Here is an 18,012-nt window from a genome sequence, read left to right on the forward strand (position 1 = left end):
GGTGGAGTATCGTTTAGCGGTCTCGTCGGAGGCCCGTTTCGGAATTAGCTCCGGGCACGAGCTACGTAACGTAATTAACGAGCAGACAATTAATAACGCGCCGTTATAGATGCTGGCAGGATCGTTCGATCGTAATGCAGGAGGACTCGCATGAAAGGTACGCGTGCCTCCGTACGAGTTCATGCGAGTATATTGTATGCCTTCTCTTTCTCTCGCGCGCGCACATGAGACTAAAACGCAGGAAAGGGAACGTAATAGCCTCGCATGATACGCCTCCATTAATCCGTGTATATACCCTTCCATACTTTGGAGGAATAGACACCTCGTACGCCTCGGTTTCATAGCCGGTTCATCAGCCGGATATCTTGCTCCTTCTCTCCCTCCCCCCGCCCCCTTTCCGTGCCATTCCTTCCTCCCGCCTCCTCCTCCTCCTCCTCCTCCTCCTCTTCCTCGTCATCCGCCCCCAACCCCCACCTCGTTCGCAATGATTTAATTTCGGCTCGATCTTTGCGAATTAACGAGCGCGATACAACTACTTTGCTATTACTTTTCTTACGTTATCCGAGAGAAAGAAAGTTCGAAAGGTAAGGAAAAAAAAGGGTTAACGCGTATCGTTTTCACGACGAACGCTTTCAATCACGAAATCATTCGGTAACACGCGTACTCAGTCAGACCGACCATTCATCTTTCCACAGAGTCTCTTCCCACAACCATTTATTTTCATTCATTCGTTCGTTCGTTCGTTCGTTCGTTCAGTCGACCTGATACAACGATCGATAGATAGGTCTTACGTAATTAAGGTGGGAAAAGATAGATAATCCCGTTCATGTTTATTCCATTTCAATTTGTTAGATCTTAAACTGTCGGAGCTAAGGTTTCTATTAACTCGTGTTTACGATTTTTATAACAAACGAGTAATACCTTAAACGAATTTATTGTGCGTTTCGTTTGAAATATGTAAGCTTAGTACCGTGGAATATTACCAGTCGTATTCGATACATTTCGATAACCAAGAATATCGACTTATATTTTCTTCTTTCTAATCTTGACGATCGAATCGAGACGTCTTGATCGATACTGGCGAAAAAGACAGGTGCATTTTACGCGTCATAAGTAGCAGACAGGAGTGCGCGCGCGCGTTCACCCTTTCGTAATTAGTATGCGCCTTTCTCTCTCTCTGGTTTTCAAATTTCTTACCTCGCCGAAATGAGATCATAAATGTTAAGTATTGAAACGGTGATAAGAGTCTCGAATGGAAGAAGCGAGAGCACACTCACCTGTAGGAACATTTCACCGTCAAGGTGATGATGATCGTACGCAGCTAGGGCAGCCAACTCACGTGCACGGTAATGCGAATCATGATGCGAATTTTCTTCTTTATCCTTGTGCATCACCACTGTAAAGGAAGAAGAGACACGAACGGATTAGAAGGAATCCTGTCTGAATCAAACAAATCAAGTTAGATATGCGTGTTTCTACGAACACGCGCGACGTAAATTGTAAGAAAATCAAGAGGACGTTAGGAAAGTTGAATTCGCGAATGAAAAAGGCAAGCGAAAACTTTGTTGGTCGAATTCTTTTCTCTTGCCGTGTCGCAAAAAGAAAAAAAAATAATCATCGGAACGATCGGAGCAATCGCAATCAGTTTTATGATTTCTTTAGCTGGCAATATAAAAAAGGGCCGGCAAACCGTTTCTTATCGTAACTCGAGAACTTGAGATACGATTTACGATGGCCACCCTATAAAAAGGGACTCTCGTTCGTTCGTTCGCGCACTCTTCTTAAAACTCTATATTCGAACCCGCGTCCCCCCCCTACCCCGTTAACGTTTTTATATCCTCAACATTGTCAGTGGATGACGCGATATATCCTTTTTTTTTTTTTTTATTAATCCCATTAATATATAATAAATAAAGTATATTCTCGGAGAAAAAGATCGAAGGAGGGGTAAAGGATCGGGGAGGCGCGTTTCGGCAAGAGAGGTAAATCGAATGATTCGTAAAAAAGTTAACGCGCAACATTTTAAGAAAAGATTCGTTTTTGTTGTTCGTTAAGTGCCGCGCTTGCTCGTCCACCGTCACGTTTATCGTCGAAAAAAACGGGCCGCGACTTTAATACGGCCGGTTTATTATTTAGTACTACCGTGCTCTCGTATGTTCTAATTATGGCGCGCATATTAAAGCAGGAGGTAGGCGGCAGGTGTATGGAACTGTAACAGATCGACGGAGTATTATAGGGCTTAAGAGGAAGTGTCGCTCACTTCCTGTCACGTCGTGTGTATACACGACGCTCGACTTGCCCTCTTTCCTATCGACGTCGAATAAAAATCGCTAACGCGTTCCGTTAATCTGCCAACGATCCGCCGACAAATTCTTTACTTCTTTTTTTTCGATACGCAAAAAAAAGAGGATAGCTATTATAGAAATTATTTCTAAATTTATTCGTATTACGTTTTAGAGAACGGAAATTGATTTATTTAAATATTAAATAGCGTCGACAAAGTTTCGTATACCTAATCGTTGTTTAGGCTCGTGTGCGAGCGAAACTTTATCGAACGGCATCGGATGCGTAGAAGAAGGATACGCGACTCGGTTCGTAAAGAGCGACACGCAAGGAAACAGCACGCGTGCGCCACGCGATCCTTTTGGACCCCTCCCGAAGAAGAACAAGAAGAACAAGGAGAAGCTTTCCGAGCCGGATAAGAGAACGGATAACCGTGACAACGGGTACGACGATGATCGTCGACGAAATCTTTCTGGAGGGAGAAGGGAAAAAAGAGAGATGCTCCGAATAAGATTCCTCGTCGTCGAAAAGGGATCTTCGAAGGGATACGTTACACCTTTTATATAATATTATCTCGACGACGAAAAGATAACCTTTTGATAGATGGTTATTTTCGGTTAACGTAAACGAGTATAATTAATAGGTTTCGCATTCGACGCGATTTTCCGCATATTTGTCATCTTCGCGCGCGATTAAACGTCGAGAAAGCGAATTTTTCGAGTAATATTACTCGCGAGAGACGAATGAAATATCGTTATCGTACGCAGGGGAAATGGCAGCGAGTCGTGGGACGGAATTTAAGTCGATCGGTCGTTCGCATAGGTTTTCGAGCACTCGTAAATGATTCCGTGCAATATCTCGAATGGTCAGAAGCCATTAGGGAGGAGGCCTAAACTAGGATCGGAATTGTCGTTAGGGATAACCGAAATTTCCTGCGACACGGGTTACAGGATTCGATCGCAGGATACTAAGGAAGGGTCTTTGTTGCGGTATCTCTTACTGTTTTCGCTTCCGACGTTCAACGCTTTTCCGGAGGATTCGATTTTTAATCACCCTCGAGTACTAAACGACCGTGCCTAATGTTTCCTGACGACGGAGATCCTTTACTTTAGAAAACCAACGTAGAATCTAAAAGGAAGTCTCGTTTCGCAAGAAAAACGGAAAGAAACCTGAAAAGTTAGGAAAACAAAAGAAAAATAGGATGGCGCGATAGGATATGGAAAGTAGCCAATAGTCGGATGACCGGAGTCACTTATTTAATTGTAAGTAAGATTTGTTGTTGTTGTTATCGTTGTTCTGCTCGATGCATTGTCATGCGATTGACGTATCCCTTCTCTCTCTCTTTGCTTTTATTTGCGTGCATCGTTCTTCCACGAAAACGATGAGACTTACGTGCGGGATACTTCTAAGCAATTTATTTTACGCTTCAAAAAATAGATCCTTGGTGTACCTGGATAGGTAAAACGGAGTACGGAGGTAACCGACGATATCATTCGTAGACATTACGTTGACATTAGTCATTTCCGTTGACTCGTTTTTTCCATTCTTCCGAATGTTCAATCCTGACGAGAGAACGCGATTTTTATTTTTCTTCTTCTTTCATTTTTTTTTCCTTTACATTCTCGAGTATCTATCGATTGCGTTAAATAGATTTAAAAATCTCTCTCTCAGAAATACTCCAATTACTTGGCAATTTATTTTCTAGGATAAACGCCGATCATCCTTTTGGTTTAAAGTAGCATTACGGTCCGAACGGTGCTTTCTTTTTATTGTTTTCCTTCCCTGCCGATGATGACTCGTGTTTCTTTACGCAGTCGACGACGGTATCGATTGTGTTAGAGTCGAACCCATCGTGACGGGTCCCTGTTCTAAGTGAATGGTTAAGTAAGTGATTATCTTTTGACCGCATAATCGATGGATGATTAATGGAAACGTTCTCTCCCTCTGTACGATATCTATTAAGAAGGTATCCTCGATGATAAATACGGTGACGGGAGTACGAGTTCATTCTTTTTTTCTCATTAACTTTTCTATTGGACAACTGTGACAATTCTGACATCTCGACGTTTACTTTTCTATACGCTAATGGTTAATATCGGCACGCGTCCGTTGCGTTACGAAACTCTGATAATATTTAACTAACGTGCCTACAAACGTATCTTTTTTCGATTAATAAGAAGGAAATTGGAATGAGTTGCTTTATTTTTTATTTTTATTTCGATTACCAGATCGAAATCTGTCAAAAACTTTGGATCGATTGGTAGAAGCACGAATAAAGGTAAAGAAAACTCGTGAAAGCTCAGGGAAGCTTACTTTATTCATGCGACTCGAACTAAGAAAAGATATTTTTGGGTGCACCGGCGGCCTACTTGTTAGCCGCTTATCGTCAAGGGGCGTTTTAATACTCGGGTGGTGAGTTTCCAACATCGAATGACACGGCGCGGCGCGGTGCGGCGTCCGTCGTTCGGAATCTCGTCGCTGCATGCAAATCGCAAAGTGCTCGGAGACTTTGCACTAAAGGTTTACCTAAAGGTTTCTTGCTGAGTCAGTTCGTTCCTTCCTCTTCTGACTGACTAACAAAAGCTAAAAGCTACCTTACTTACACCAATAAGGCTTAGTCTAATAGTACACACACACACACACACACATACACGTTCTTAAATGTATTATACATAAACGTCTATAAGTTGAATATTAAAGATCAAGCATGGAACATGCAGATTAGCTCCGCTAATACACTTGTTTCTTACAAATTACCCTTTACTGTTTAAGACAATCGATTCTCTTGGAGAAACGTATTAGTACTCCTAAAACTAACCGAAAGAAAATTACCTTTGTCACCCAATGTTTGCCCGATGTTCGAGAGATAATCATTTCATAAATTATGAATACTTTATATTGGAAAAAAATGTTCGATAAAACTGTGAGACTCTATTTGAACGCATTAGGATAATAAGTTGCTACTTTGTTTTTTATGTAAGCTTGTAAATGTTAACGTTGGTACCTTTTGATCTTTCATTTTCATACCAGTAGGTAGAAGTTACATCCATAACGCGAATAAATCAGAACGTCAGACGGAAGAAAAAGGTTGGCAACGAGAGGTTTTTACTCGTTGTAACCGAATGGAAGGACTCTCGTACTAGTTGGTACAATGCGAACGCGTCCCCCTGTATAACCTTCGGTTGGCATACGGCGGACAGCAAATTGGAGGAAACGCGATTGTTCGACGTCGAGTTAATTCGCGGTCTGGCCGTGCCCGCATGATAATAGCGGCCAAGAGAGAGATTATTAGCCCCCCGAGTAATGAACGATCCTACTACGGACGCGAAAACCTAAGCAAAACTGTATCCTACCGTAAAACCGTACACGCTCACACGCAAAACTCTATCGGCGATTGTTATATTGTAATTTATAAACTGCATATACCAATTACCAGACATTTCTGCATACCTGCTTGCACTTCAATCGTGGAAACGTTTTCTATGGCTGCGCGTTGCTACGGAGAAAATAACGCGAGATTGCAACGTTAAAAACCGATGGAACTCTCTCTCTCTCTCTCTCTCGTTGCATTTTATTCGATGACCCCGCGAGGTCGACCAAAAATTACTCGCTCCCGACTAAAGTCGTTTCTGTGTCAAAGAACATGCCAACGATTTCCGAAGAAATCTTCTCACACATCTGCCGCGTGCGACGTTTACTTTTTTCAAAACAAAAATAATGATATATTACCGTTAAGTTATTGGAAAAATATTTATCCTTAAAATGAACGAAATAAGAGATCTATCTATTCCTCCCTTCTCTTTTCCACCCTCCCCCCCTCTCTCTCTCTCTTTGTTTTCATTATTTTTCCCTTTTTTCACAGCAAATTCCATTCTCCGATCAGATATCGCGGCAGTCAGACACCGGGACTTTTTATCGAGGCGGACCCTCGGCTCGCATCGAGGAAGAGAGTAGTTTTGCAAGCGCTCTTTAGTGCTCGATTCCACAACGCGTATGTATATGCACGGTGACCGTATAAAGTAATCCGTCAGACAGAAGTGGGCAGTGGGGTGATAATGCATGAGTGCGGTAGCCCCGCCCTATCCCTGTAACCACGATAAAATCTCTCATTACGCAACGAAACGGACCCTCTGTCGCTAGACTCTCTGTTATCCTTAGGCAGGAACAACTCTAATAAACCATACGTATGTAAAAATTTATTTTTGTTTTATATATATATATGCGCACACCCCCTCCCCCCTCTTTCCCTTACCCAGACAACTCGATCTTTACATATGATCGACGCCCAATGTCATTCAACTGTCTCGCTGAACTAGATCTCATCGTTCGATGATACATTTATCATTTGCATGGAAGCACCGATTTCCTAGTATATTTTCATTTTTCTTTCCTTTTTTTTGTTCGTTTTACAATCTATATCCACGAATTCGAGATTGACCGTCACACACACACACACACACACACGCGGAAAAGCGTTTAATATTTTTCTTATAAATATGTATACCTAAGTAGTATATATATATATATATATATATATACTTACAAATATATTTCTTTACAAATGAATACTAGTTCACATATATTTCTTATAAATATGTATTAAGTATATAACTAGTACGTCTATTTAATATAGATATCTCTCTTTCTATACCGTGTATAGGTAAAATATGTATTCCCGAGTAATTTACATATACATTTAAAAAAGTTCCATAAATTAAATAACCCTAACTCTATACATATGTATGCACGGGATATATGATTAAAATATTTTCTTTTAATAATAAAAGTAAAATACACTCTTGTGTGCGTGTGTGACGGGGAGTTTTATAATAAATTCTAAATCAATCGAAGAAATACAAAAGTACGGTTTTCCTTTCTTCGCTCGAATAAGAATAAGAATAAGAATAAGAATAAGAAGAAGTCTGTTCTCGGTGCCCTTCGCAAGGGCAAATCACGTAATAATTAGCGCGTACAGCCGTAGGTAGGACAATCGTATTAATGCATACCGCGGTAGGGCTATCTAAAGAGCTAAGCAGCTATACACGCTATATCTTATATCAAAGAGCCAGCTGTCGAGCGAGCAAGCAGAGCATATACTGCCCACAAACACGACATCGTCATTTATCACCGCTGAGCCGGCCTCGTGTAGGTTTTCTGCATTACCTAATGAGTTTCATAACCGAATTAAATTTTTGGTCTTGACAAGTTTTAACCAGCGAGAAGGGGCAACGGGGGAAGAGGACGAAGAAGAAGAAGAGAGAAAGAAAGAGAGAGAGAGAGAGAGGGACACCGATCCGGTCGTTAAAAAGGAACGACGTTAAATTTTCAAGATTAATCTTCATATCCTTGCCAATAATTTTATTTATTATTTTTTGTTTTTTTTCCTTATATTATTCCATAAGGAACGCACTTAACGCGCGGCGGGCATTTTTACGCGCGCGGGGAGGGCAGGGGGGGAAAGATATTAAAAATTTACGCGTCGTCTGAAATAACACCGGCGGTTGTGTTACTTTCTTTTTCTGATTCTTTTTCACGGATCTTACTAGACGGAAGCAATGTGTCAACACTCGAAGTCTCGGGTCAACACTCGATTCGCCGTCGCTCGAGTAAACCAAAGGATTAATGTATTTTGCTTGTTTCCCTTCGTCCCTGAAGGTTTCTTCTTCTTCTTTTCATTTTTTGTTTGTTTTTTTTTCTTTTTATGCTTTTTTTTTTAACTTATTTCAATCGTATGCAAAAAGGAGAAAACCGAGTCGTTCCTATTTTTGGAAATGTTTCTATAATGCAATTTCGTTTCGATATAAGATATAATATGTATTATATGCAATTATGGTCGTTGGCAGTTCGTCCATTTGATCGTTCGTTCGGTCAGTCGTATTTGGTGGGGTTACGGTCATTGCTTACTGCTCATCCGCTAATTAAATTAGATAAAATCAAGAGCAACATGATGGCCAGAGAAAGAAAAAGATAGAGAGAGAGAGAGAGAGAGAGCACAATCATGTGATGAGTAGGACGAGTTCTCCAATCCAGTCCTATGCGAACATATTGTCGGTGATCGTATAGAACCTAAAGTAACATACGTCGAAAGAGGGTCGTTCCTGACAACAACGACGCATACTACTAACAACCACGTTTTTCTTTCTATATAAGTGTATACACACACACACACACCACATATATATATATGTATTAAAAACACTAGTTTGAAGAAGAAGCAATGAGAGATACGTTACTCTTGGGACGTTCGCGTGACTTTTCGTTTACACGGTAGCACGATCCGTTAATAATCTCGGGTGTCTTCTTTCATTTAACCTATTATCTTGGAGGAAGAAAAAAAGAAAATAATCTCGGAACGGGTGGATGGATAAAAAGATGAAATTCGAGAAGATACCGATCACCGATCTACACTACCGATCAAAAGTTTCGATACCCGTACTCTCTTCTCCTGCGTGAAATATCTCAACATTATTGCAAATTATATTCTCCCAAATATATATGTGTCGGGGTAATTACGATACTATCCTAAATCAACAAATTATTATATAAGTATTTACAAGAAATTTATTTAATAATATAAATATATTTGCACAGGGCTAAAAAATAAATCCTAGAATTAATGTTAGCAATTTTATAAATCATCCGAATATTTTTCCAAGTCAACGCTTATGTGACGTAAGTTAAAGTATACGTGTGGGTAGTATTTTCGAGATAAAACAAATACGATGAAATAAACTTCATTGATTGTATATAAAATCATTAAAGTATTTGGTACGATAAGGGGAGTCATGGATCATTGAAGTTTCATGGACCTGAACCGAGCCTGCGGGAATCCGAAGATCGTAAGTTTCTCTCTCACTCTCTCTCTCCCTCTCTCTCTCTCTTTCTTTCTCTGCTTCATTCTGAAAACGGCTTCGTTCTATGTATATATATACGCATACGTATAAAAGTAGATGCGTGTGGTAGTATTCGTCGCGCATCTAACTAGAATGAATCGCCATAATTTTTCAAGGAACCGTGCTGCTTCGGCTACGTTTCGGGGCCTTCGCAAACGAGCTTGACAAAATACAGAAGGTGGAAATAGATTAGCGCGATCGTTTGTCTCGTCCTTCGTCTTTCCATTAGCTACGCGCGCGTGTGTGCGTGCGTGCGTGTATACGTATAAATGTAAATCTCTATATGTATAACGTAGATATTTTTCGTACGATTAAGGAAATAAAAATCTTCCTTAGAGTTGAAGAAGTCTCAGAGGGGGTAAGATGCGCGCAAACGAAGTTTTTTATTTAATCGCGGTACGCCGAAATTAAATTAGTAATTTTATTCGTATCGTAGCAGAAAAGTTTTTGACTTTCTTTCAGAGGATTTCTCCCTGGGCCGACGTTTTAAAGCTGCTTGCGTGCTCCCTCGCAAAGAATGTATATGTGTGTGTGTGTGTGTGTGTATATGCTTATGTATGTACCTCGAAGGCCTCCGAATTCAAATCAACCGGCTAAGAGTACGAGGGTAATCTCTGCCTTTTTTTCTTACTTTTCGTTTCTTCATTTCTACTTCAAGATTCTGCCATTCTTTTTTTCTCGTATTATTAATAAAGCAAATGTAATATCTACGTCACCGATCGTATATTTTTTCTTTTCATCTAACATTATAACGAATCTACGAATGTTTTATTTATCAAATATCATCCATATTAAACGAAAATGATACGAAACTTTGATAATATAAAGTAATTGTAAAATACGAAATAATTTCTAATGGATAAATGTATCGTTAAGTGTTAATAGAAGAATCCTTTGCTCATAAAAATATACAAGATTTTAGCGATACCCCCATAACAATCGTTATCATCATCGCCGATCGTTATATTCATCGAATATCCTTTTTCCAGATAACGATTAATCTTATCATCCCGAGTTCTCGCCTATCGTACCATAATAAGAGAGTAGAATTTGTACAACTCAGCCGGTAATTATTATTTACGACGGGATATAAAGTATAGCATAGCTTTATTAAGCCACTTCTCGATTCGAAGGCACTGGAATGGAACTCCTGACTCGTGAGTTCTCTACCGTTGATATGCATCGTCCGACACTTCAATGTCTGCTCGTTTCGTCTTATACTACTTTTACACACATATATATAATAATTTTATATTTTTATTTACTTCCCTCTTAACGAATAAAAATGATTCATTTCGATATAAAATGTTAACGCGTTATATTTATCTTGGCAAGAAAATGGATATAAAACTATCGAAATATATTTTATAATCAGATCAGGAATGATTTGTCGTCGTCGTCGTCGTCGTCGTCGTTCTTTAACTTATCCCTTTAACGGGCTAAACTTGAAAATAATTCTAGTCTTGGTATTGGGTAACTCGTGGCGATATCTTGGAATGAAATCAGTCGGTAATTAGGCATCAACCTAACGGGCGGAAGCTCGCGACTTCGAGCGATATCGTCGAAAATTCCAAATTTCGTTAATTAAAACGACCAAAATTGAGCGCGTGTTCCAACCTGCACCTTTTCATTTTAACGCCGCGCGTGTAGTAAAAAACGTAGGATAAAAAAACCATACGCATCGTCGTTCGTTTACACCGTTAACGATCGAGAAATTGTCGTTGAATCTTTCGTTGGATCTTCGGAACCGATCGCGGTTTCGTAGGAACTCTCTAGGTAGGAAGATCGAAAACCGTTCGACCGAGATCGTACTATAGACATATAGCCACGGCTAATCTACTTATGGTATCCGATGTCGAATACGCTTGGACGGTGTTCGGTTTCGTTCGTAAATAACATGGCGAGGATGGTTAATTCGCAAATCTCTTCAAAGCGTGAAATCCGACGTTCGAAGGTACGTACGATCCTGTGGTCCGCGTTAAATAGATCAAACGAACAATACTCGAATACGCGAGGATGGAAACTTATCGTTTTACGTCGACTTTACGAATTATTATTCTTACGAAATAATGAAAAATATAAATGATAACGAATCGTCGTCCTCGTTGGTTGGTATCATCGAAAACGTTGGTCGGGTGCAAAGACGCATCAAGAAAAACGCATCGAGAAACGCATCGTTTGTTGAATTCCACTGGGACCGCGGCTCATTAGCATCATAATAACGAGCCCCTATGTCTTTGGGTAAGTATTTACGACGGCGTCCGGGAGAGTTGATGCGTATTGGTGCCGTGTATATATCCGTGCCACTCGGATACCGGAGGTGTAAGGTAACATCGCGTTCCTCCATTTCGGACCACCCTGTTGTGGAAGCCATCTACGTCGCGATCGCGAGATTTCTTGTCGCCATACTTTCTCCAACTTGACGAACGTTCCCTTAAACGACATTTTCTTTCCTCCCCCGAGTACGATCGAACGATCGAATCTTTATCTATCCAAAATGATTTATCTAATATTTTTTATTCGAATGTTGTACAATACTTTGATTTTTTCTTTTTTCTTCCTTTTCTTTTCTTTTCTTTTCTTTTGTTTTCTTCTCGAGAGAACGAAATAGAAGGAAAGAAAGAGGGAGAATATAACCTCGGTAATTTCACATAAGACAGGGCGGCGCACGCGCCACCAAGCGGAAGTGCTTAAATCCATCATGGCGTCGACCGGAAACCGCCTGAGTCACTCGCGTAATCGTACCTCCTCCCGATGTATCGATTTTCTTGGACGTTTCTCTCCAACCAGGCTTAGCCCAACTTTTGCTTATCTTAACCGTTTCAGGCACATTAATTAGCTCGAGAAAAGAAAGCACCCACTGAGAATATATCTAACCGGAATAAACGAGGAATTTCCAGAAAGTAGCTGAAAGAATGTTCCCTTAAGGTCTCCTCCTCCGTCTCTTTTACTCCTACTCGTTCGAAGACTCTCCTTCCAGTTACGATATAAAACTGCACGCCACGATATAAAAATGCTAAACCGCGAGACGAATTCTCCCGAGGAATTAGAGAAAATAACTATTTTAATAGTCACGAGACTTTTTACCGAGAAAATGTATCACGTAAATTATTATCCCCGAGACATTCCTATGGTGTGGTATTCGACGCAAATTTATACCAACGAATATATATATATTTCTATTTTTTTTATTCGTAATTAGAATCACCGATGTAGGATTAGATGACAAATTCTTCGGTTAGGGTATCATAAATTTGTCAAATCATTTTTCAACCTACGACCTGTATTATCAAAATCTTTAACATTTATATTTTACGATTAGAATGATTTCGATATTTGAATTGATGTATTTTTTACGATATTGCGTTCGTTCATAAACGAGGAATGATTTTTATATTTCGTTCTAATCTAATGAAATTGTCTACGCTCTTACAAGGGAAAATAGTTGAAATGTCGCATACCGTCCATTAACAAAGATCCTTCTATGTCTATAGTTCAACATTTTAATAATTGCTCATTTAACTGTCGAGGAATTTATCGAGCTCTTATCGTAGCTTTTTCCTGGAATTCTCGATAATCTCGATTTCATTCCGTAGGATCGTATCGTTGACGATTTTCAAGTAATACCATCGTGAATCGTAACGTCGCATGCTCTTGGCAAATACATGTGTGTGTGTGTGTGTGTATAAATTTGAAATTTATGGCGGATAGTTGGACGAATAGTTTCTCGGCGTTTATACATCCTCCTAGTAAAAAAACATAAAACTTAAAATTCGTTTGATCAATTGTATCGAGAATACAAGTTGTACAATAATAAAAATAAAAAATAATAAGTAAAAATTGAAACAAAATTTGTGTATGTGTGCCAGTGCCAATAATTTTGTTTCACTATTGTATTTTTATGGTTAAAGAATAAATGACAATAAAAAAAAAAAAGTAAAAATGAAGATAACGAGCCGATTAACGATTAAAGTGTATCGTTTTCTAAAAGAGGGATAAACGATCTCGGTAGTTAGGTCGAATCGTAGATAGATTCACTAGGCATCAAAGGCAAGAAGGAGAGTGCAACGGACACGCTACTAGGTTTATTGCCGATGTACATAGAAGGAAGAAGGTACCACGGTGGTAGTTTGAGGCCACGAGAGATCGATAAAGTCTGCCACCAAGAAACTTCAGCCCAGTCCTCTTGCTTGAGGTTAACTCCGCCAGTCAATTGTTCTCTAATCATAAACTTCTCAAATAGGCTTCGACAATCGATATATTATACGGTTTAACGTTATTTTAACGAATAAATATGCGTAGGGGTATATCGCGTTTGTTTCCACGATAATCTATGATCATTTATTTTTATCATTTCGAATAATGGATTTTATAAATTTGAAATATACATTTTTTTTTTATCCCTAATTAAATTCGCATCGATTTTTTTATGAAATTTCATTGTAAGATTCGATAGATAAAAATGAATGCTTAATAATATCGGTAAATAAGAAAAATGTGTATGCTTGTCGCGCGTCTTATTTTTTGTCGTTTATACGATCGATCAGGGTTAGAAAAACGAAGGAGAAATCGTTGAAATATAACATACACGCGTAGCCACGTGTCACCGTGCGCTGTCTCGAAAAAGGGTGATTCACGAGAAATATAGTCTTAATGACAGCGGTCGGATCCATTTTTGACCGTGGTGTCTTTCCTTCTATCGTATTCCTACTACTACGGCAGGTTGAGATCTATAAATCCTGGTGTTCTAGCGAATCGACGGGAGATATTTATCGCGTGGTATGGGGGTTCTTTATGGCTTTACGAGGGATCAATCGATTTCTACAATACGCACAACACACATATATATATAGATATATAAATTAACTTTGTCCTTTAACCCTTTCGAACCAGGGTAAACGTTTATCCTCCTGAATGGCGAATAACACGTGACAAAACGGATAATAAATGTCGAATAATAAAACGAAAATCTCTGTTCTATTGTAATTTGATGCCTTTTAATACTCCCTCGTTAATAACCATTTTCTATTATTTATTTGTCGAGATAAATCATATTGGCTTGACGTTGGTAAACATTAGAAATAATAGGTAAGAAGACATAGAAATTAATGAGATAAGATATTTTCTTCTCTCTTATGGATCGATCGATCATTCCGGTGGGGGAAGGGGGAAGGGGGAAGGGGGCGGGGGAGGGGATAGATCCAAGTATCGCAATATATCTCTAGCAAAGCCATAATAATTAATGATCCGATCGTGTTCGCACTTGTGTCCCGTTTACGGCAGCGTACATTTTTCTACGTTTCCAGGGGAACGAATAAGATAGAAAGAGACGGCGAGTACGTCTCGGCAACGTCATTAGAAATTCGCAACATGTGTTTCAATGTAACGACAGCGCATAGTCGAGAAAGAGAGAGAGAGAGAGAGAGAGAGGGAGAGAAAAAGGACCTAGCATGCATTGGCTCACGGTGGCCACTCGGAACACTCATGCAATATGAATGACTCCCGGCACACTCTGTAATTACCAGCGCATTTCATTAGGCGCATTAAATGATTTCGTGGCATGAATACATTTCTGCTAATGTTGATTGGCGTGCCGTCACCAGTGATGCACCGCACCGCCATCGAATTTGCTCGGTTCATTCGCCGTGTAACTCTTTGCAAAGAAAAAGAAAGAGAGAGAGAGAGAGAGACTAACCTAATCTTTTACGTTTCTAGATAATATTTCTTTTCTCCTTTTTTTTCTTCTCTCAATGATCCGTAAAAGGATTGACAATAAAATACGAGATCTCTGGTACGTATCTTTGTTCATAAAGATAATTGCTTTGTTTATTCTCCCCCAATCGGAGGTATGCGATTAGCATAGGAAGAAAGCACGTGTTCTCCTTCCTGCCAACTCTGCTCCCCCCCCCCTATTTTTTTCTTCTTTACTCGCACACCGATCAACCTTCGTTAGTTTGTTCCCCCTATTTGACTCGACTCCACTCGACTCAACTCGAACCGGGTCGTCTACTCTCGTTTTCATTTAAACCGACCTCAACGAAAGTTAAGAATTTCTTTATCTTTAACGCTACTTAATCTGTCCTACACAACGAATATATATATATTTTTGTTATAAATGATTAGTATCAATTTCTAATACTTTTGACATCTCTCCGATCAAATAAAAATATTAGAAGTAATCGATCGTCTCGTGGCACCGGGTAAGAAAAATTTCTTCGATTTTCGGATCTTTAAGTTGAATCCTTTGCGACTACACGACAACTGGTCGTTCTTCCTTCCGCGATCTTAGACTATAGCAATTAACATTCTAATGCCGTGACGCATTTCGCGTGCGTTCTTAAGGCGTCGCAATAGTTCCTAACCGTCGCTTTGGAATCTCATGACTTTTTTACAATAAGTAGTATACGTAAATACGTACGCGTGCATACACGACGTGCAAGCAACCACCATCGCGTAGGTGTAACAAAAGAAACAAGCTAGTTGAATGATGTCGACCGAGTATGCTAATCACGGCTCAAACTCGAAACGTTTGGATTAGAATGACTCATCTTAACAGATTCTATTATATTAAATGGATAGTCATAGCGTATAATAAAAAGATCGTTGCAACGAGCTGACCAGCTGCTGACCCTTTTTCATAATCAACCACCGAACGTTTTTTATTATCAATGAACATTGACATCAGAGAATCCAGTGGGGGGGGGGGAGAGAGAGAGGGAGAGAAATAACGCCAGGTGATATCGAATTGGTATCGAAAGAAAAGCGAATGAACGTTTCTAACCAACTGTAGTAACTCCTCCTCCTCCTCCTCCTCCTACCCTAAAAATATATTAAACCACCGAGCGGACTATCGTGAGGAGTTGGAAAGGATAGCCATGAGGCACCAACCGTCCGTCGATTCGAGCTGAACCGTCTGTCCGTCCATTCCATCCGTCTGTCCGTCCATCCGTCCGTCCGCCTGTCCGTCCGTCCACCCGTCCGCTCGTTCGTTCGTTCGTTCGTTCGTTCGTCCGAGCGTGTTCATCCATTACCTTCGTCATTAGGTCCTCGAGGGAAGAGAAGAAAAAGGAATAGGCTCGGTAAAGTTTTCTTCGTGGCGCCGAGGAAACGAGCGGATGTTCTTCCGTCCTAGTCCTTCGAATGAGACGACCGAGATGGGAGTAGGAAAGGAAAGGAAAGGAAAGAAAAGGGAAAAAGAAGAAAGAAAAATAAAAAAGAAAAAGGAGAGAGAGAGAGAGTGAACTTTGCAGCAGAAACCCTTTATTAAAGGTTGCACCTTTGCGAGTGAAACGAAAAGAAGGAGAGAAGTGGTAGTGGTAGTATCGGTCCGGCAAACCGTAGGGAGAAGGAATGAAGATGAAGAAGAGAAATGCGAAAGAGAGCGAAGGCCCTCGATCTGCCAAATGAAAGGAGGCTCGAGAGGAGCATCCTCCTCGGTGAGATTACGTGATTCGTAGCGGCGATTCGCCATCAGTGTCAGTTTAATGAAGGCCTCTAGGTAAAAGCGAGAGCTCGCCCAGCGGGACGCGTCCGACTCTTTGGCTCTTTCCTAACAGAGGAGAGAGAGAGAGAGAGAGAGGGAGAGGGAGAGAGATTTCTTTTTGGAATCGAGCCGAGAAAATCGCCGTGAAACGACCTGTAGCGATCTTACCTAAGAGTTATTTCCTCTTTCTTGATCGTCTCCCATCGAAACGACTCCTAAAAGATAAAAAGAGATGGGTAGAACAACAACAAAAGAGAATTCTCTTCGCCAGTAAAACAGAATCCTATATCTCGGTTTCTTTCACCTTTCAATGGGTTTTTCCACGTTAGCGAGTGTGTCTCGAGTAGGAAGTAATAGTAGTAGAGACGATTTCGGCACGCTACAGTGGAAAATAGGCGCCACGTGGGGTAGCACACGCGGAGTGCAGCAGCTGTGTGCCCTTTCAAATATAAACGAGAGAACATAATTTCTCCCCTTGCCACCCCCTCCCCACCTCTCGCTCTCTCTCTCTCTCCTTAAAGTACCTCCGAGTACCGGAGATACTGTGAGATACGCCAGGTGCGCGTTACGAGGGCGGGTTCTGGTGGCCGGCCAGAGCTACGCCGCGATAGATTTACAGCAAATCATTTTACACGCCTATTCGGCGGATCCTACGCGTGAAATATCGCCGACATTAACTCGATGGCGATGCCGAAAAGAGGAGCCACCGGCCGTTCTCTTAACAATTCCCCATGCGCGAATTCTCTTTTTAAAAGATCTGTATATATATATGTATATATATACGCACACCTTTTGGCTTTCTCGTTAACGGTTAACGGTGGACGCCATTACCAACGACACGTTTCTCTTTTATATATATAAAAGTATATATGATACCTATATATCTTTTGGTAAACGAGAGCAAGAAGGGTTATACCTTCGCGTCTTACGTGAGCTACGCGTCGCTTCGGTAGCGATTTTAAAAAGGGAGAGAAAAGAAAAAAAAAAGGAGAGAGGAAAAAAAAAGGTCGTCGTGGTCTAAGGACGAAGGAGCCCAGCAGAAAAGGGCTCGTACAACGGGTCTCGCTCGGTTTTTCGGGGAGCGGCTCGTGGTCGGAGCATGAAAGGTGAGCCGCCGAAGGCGGCTGCCGAGTTACGCTCGGCGGTCGGTCAAAATCTTCTTCGAGTACCTGTCCGTTCCTCCAATACGAGAGAGACGACCGATCCGGCACAGTTATACATATACTTATGCATGGAGCCACACTTGGTTTCTTGCTCGCTTGCTTGCTTGCTGTTCCTGGTCCGCGACGAAGACGAAGACGACTCTCTGGTCGTCGGCCGACACTCGAGACACGCGTTCTTTTATTTCGCCTT

At 40.7% G+C, this 18,012-nt stretch overlaps 1 protein-coding gene across 1 annotated transcript in view; it reads right to left on the reverse strand.

Moving 5' to 3' along the window:
* The window catches only part of LOC122524673 (aryl hydrocarbon receptor protein 1), a 91,524-nt gene that overhangs the window by 19,150 nt on the left and 54,362 nt on the right, over window positions 1-18,012 (reverse strand). Inside the window, exon 3 of the mRNA XM_043647048.1 lies at window positions 1,278-1,396. Coding sequence (XP_043502983.1) covers window positions 1,278-1,396 — 119 coding nt within the window. The remainder of the gene's footprint in view (window positions 1-1,277; window positions 1,397-18,012) is intronic.

The sequence above is a fragment of the Polistes fuscatus genome, unplaced genomic scaffold, assembly GCF_010416935.1.
Source record: "Polistes fuscatus isolate 324 unplaced genomic scaffold, CU_Pfus_HIC Scaffold8, whole genome shotgun sequence".
Lineage (NCBI taxonomy): Eukaryota > Metazoa > Arthropoda > Insecta > Hymenoptera > Vespidae > Polistes > Polistes fuscatus.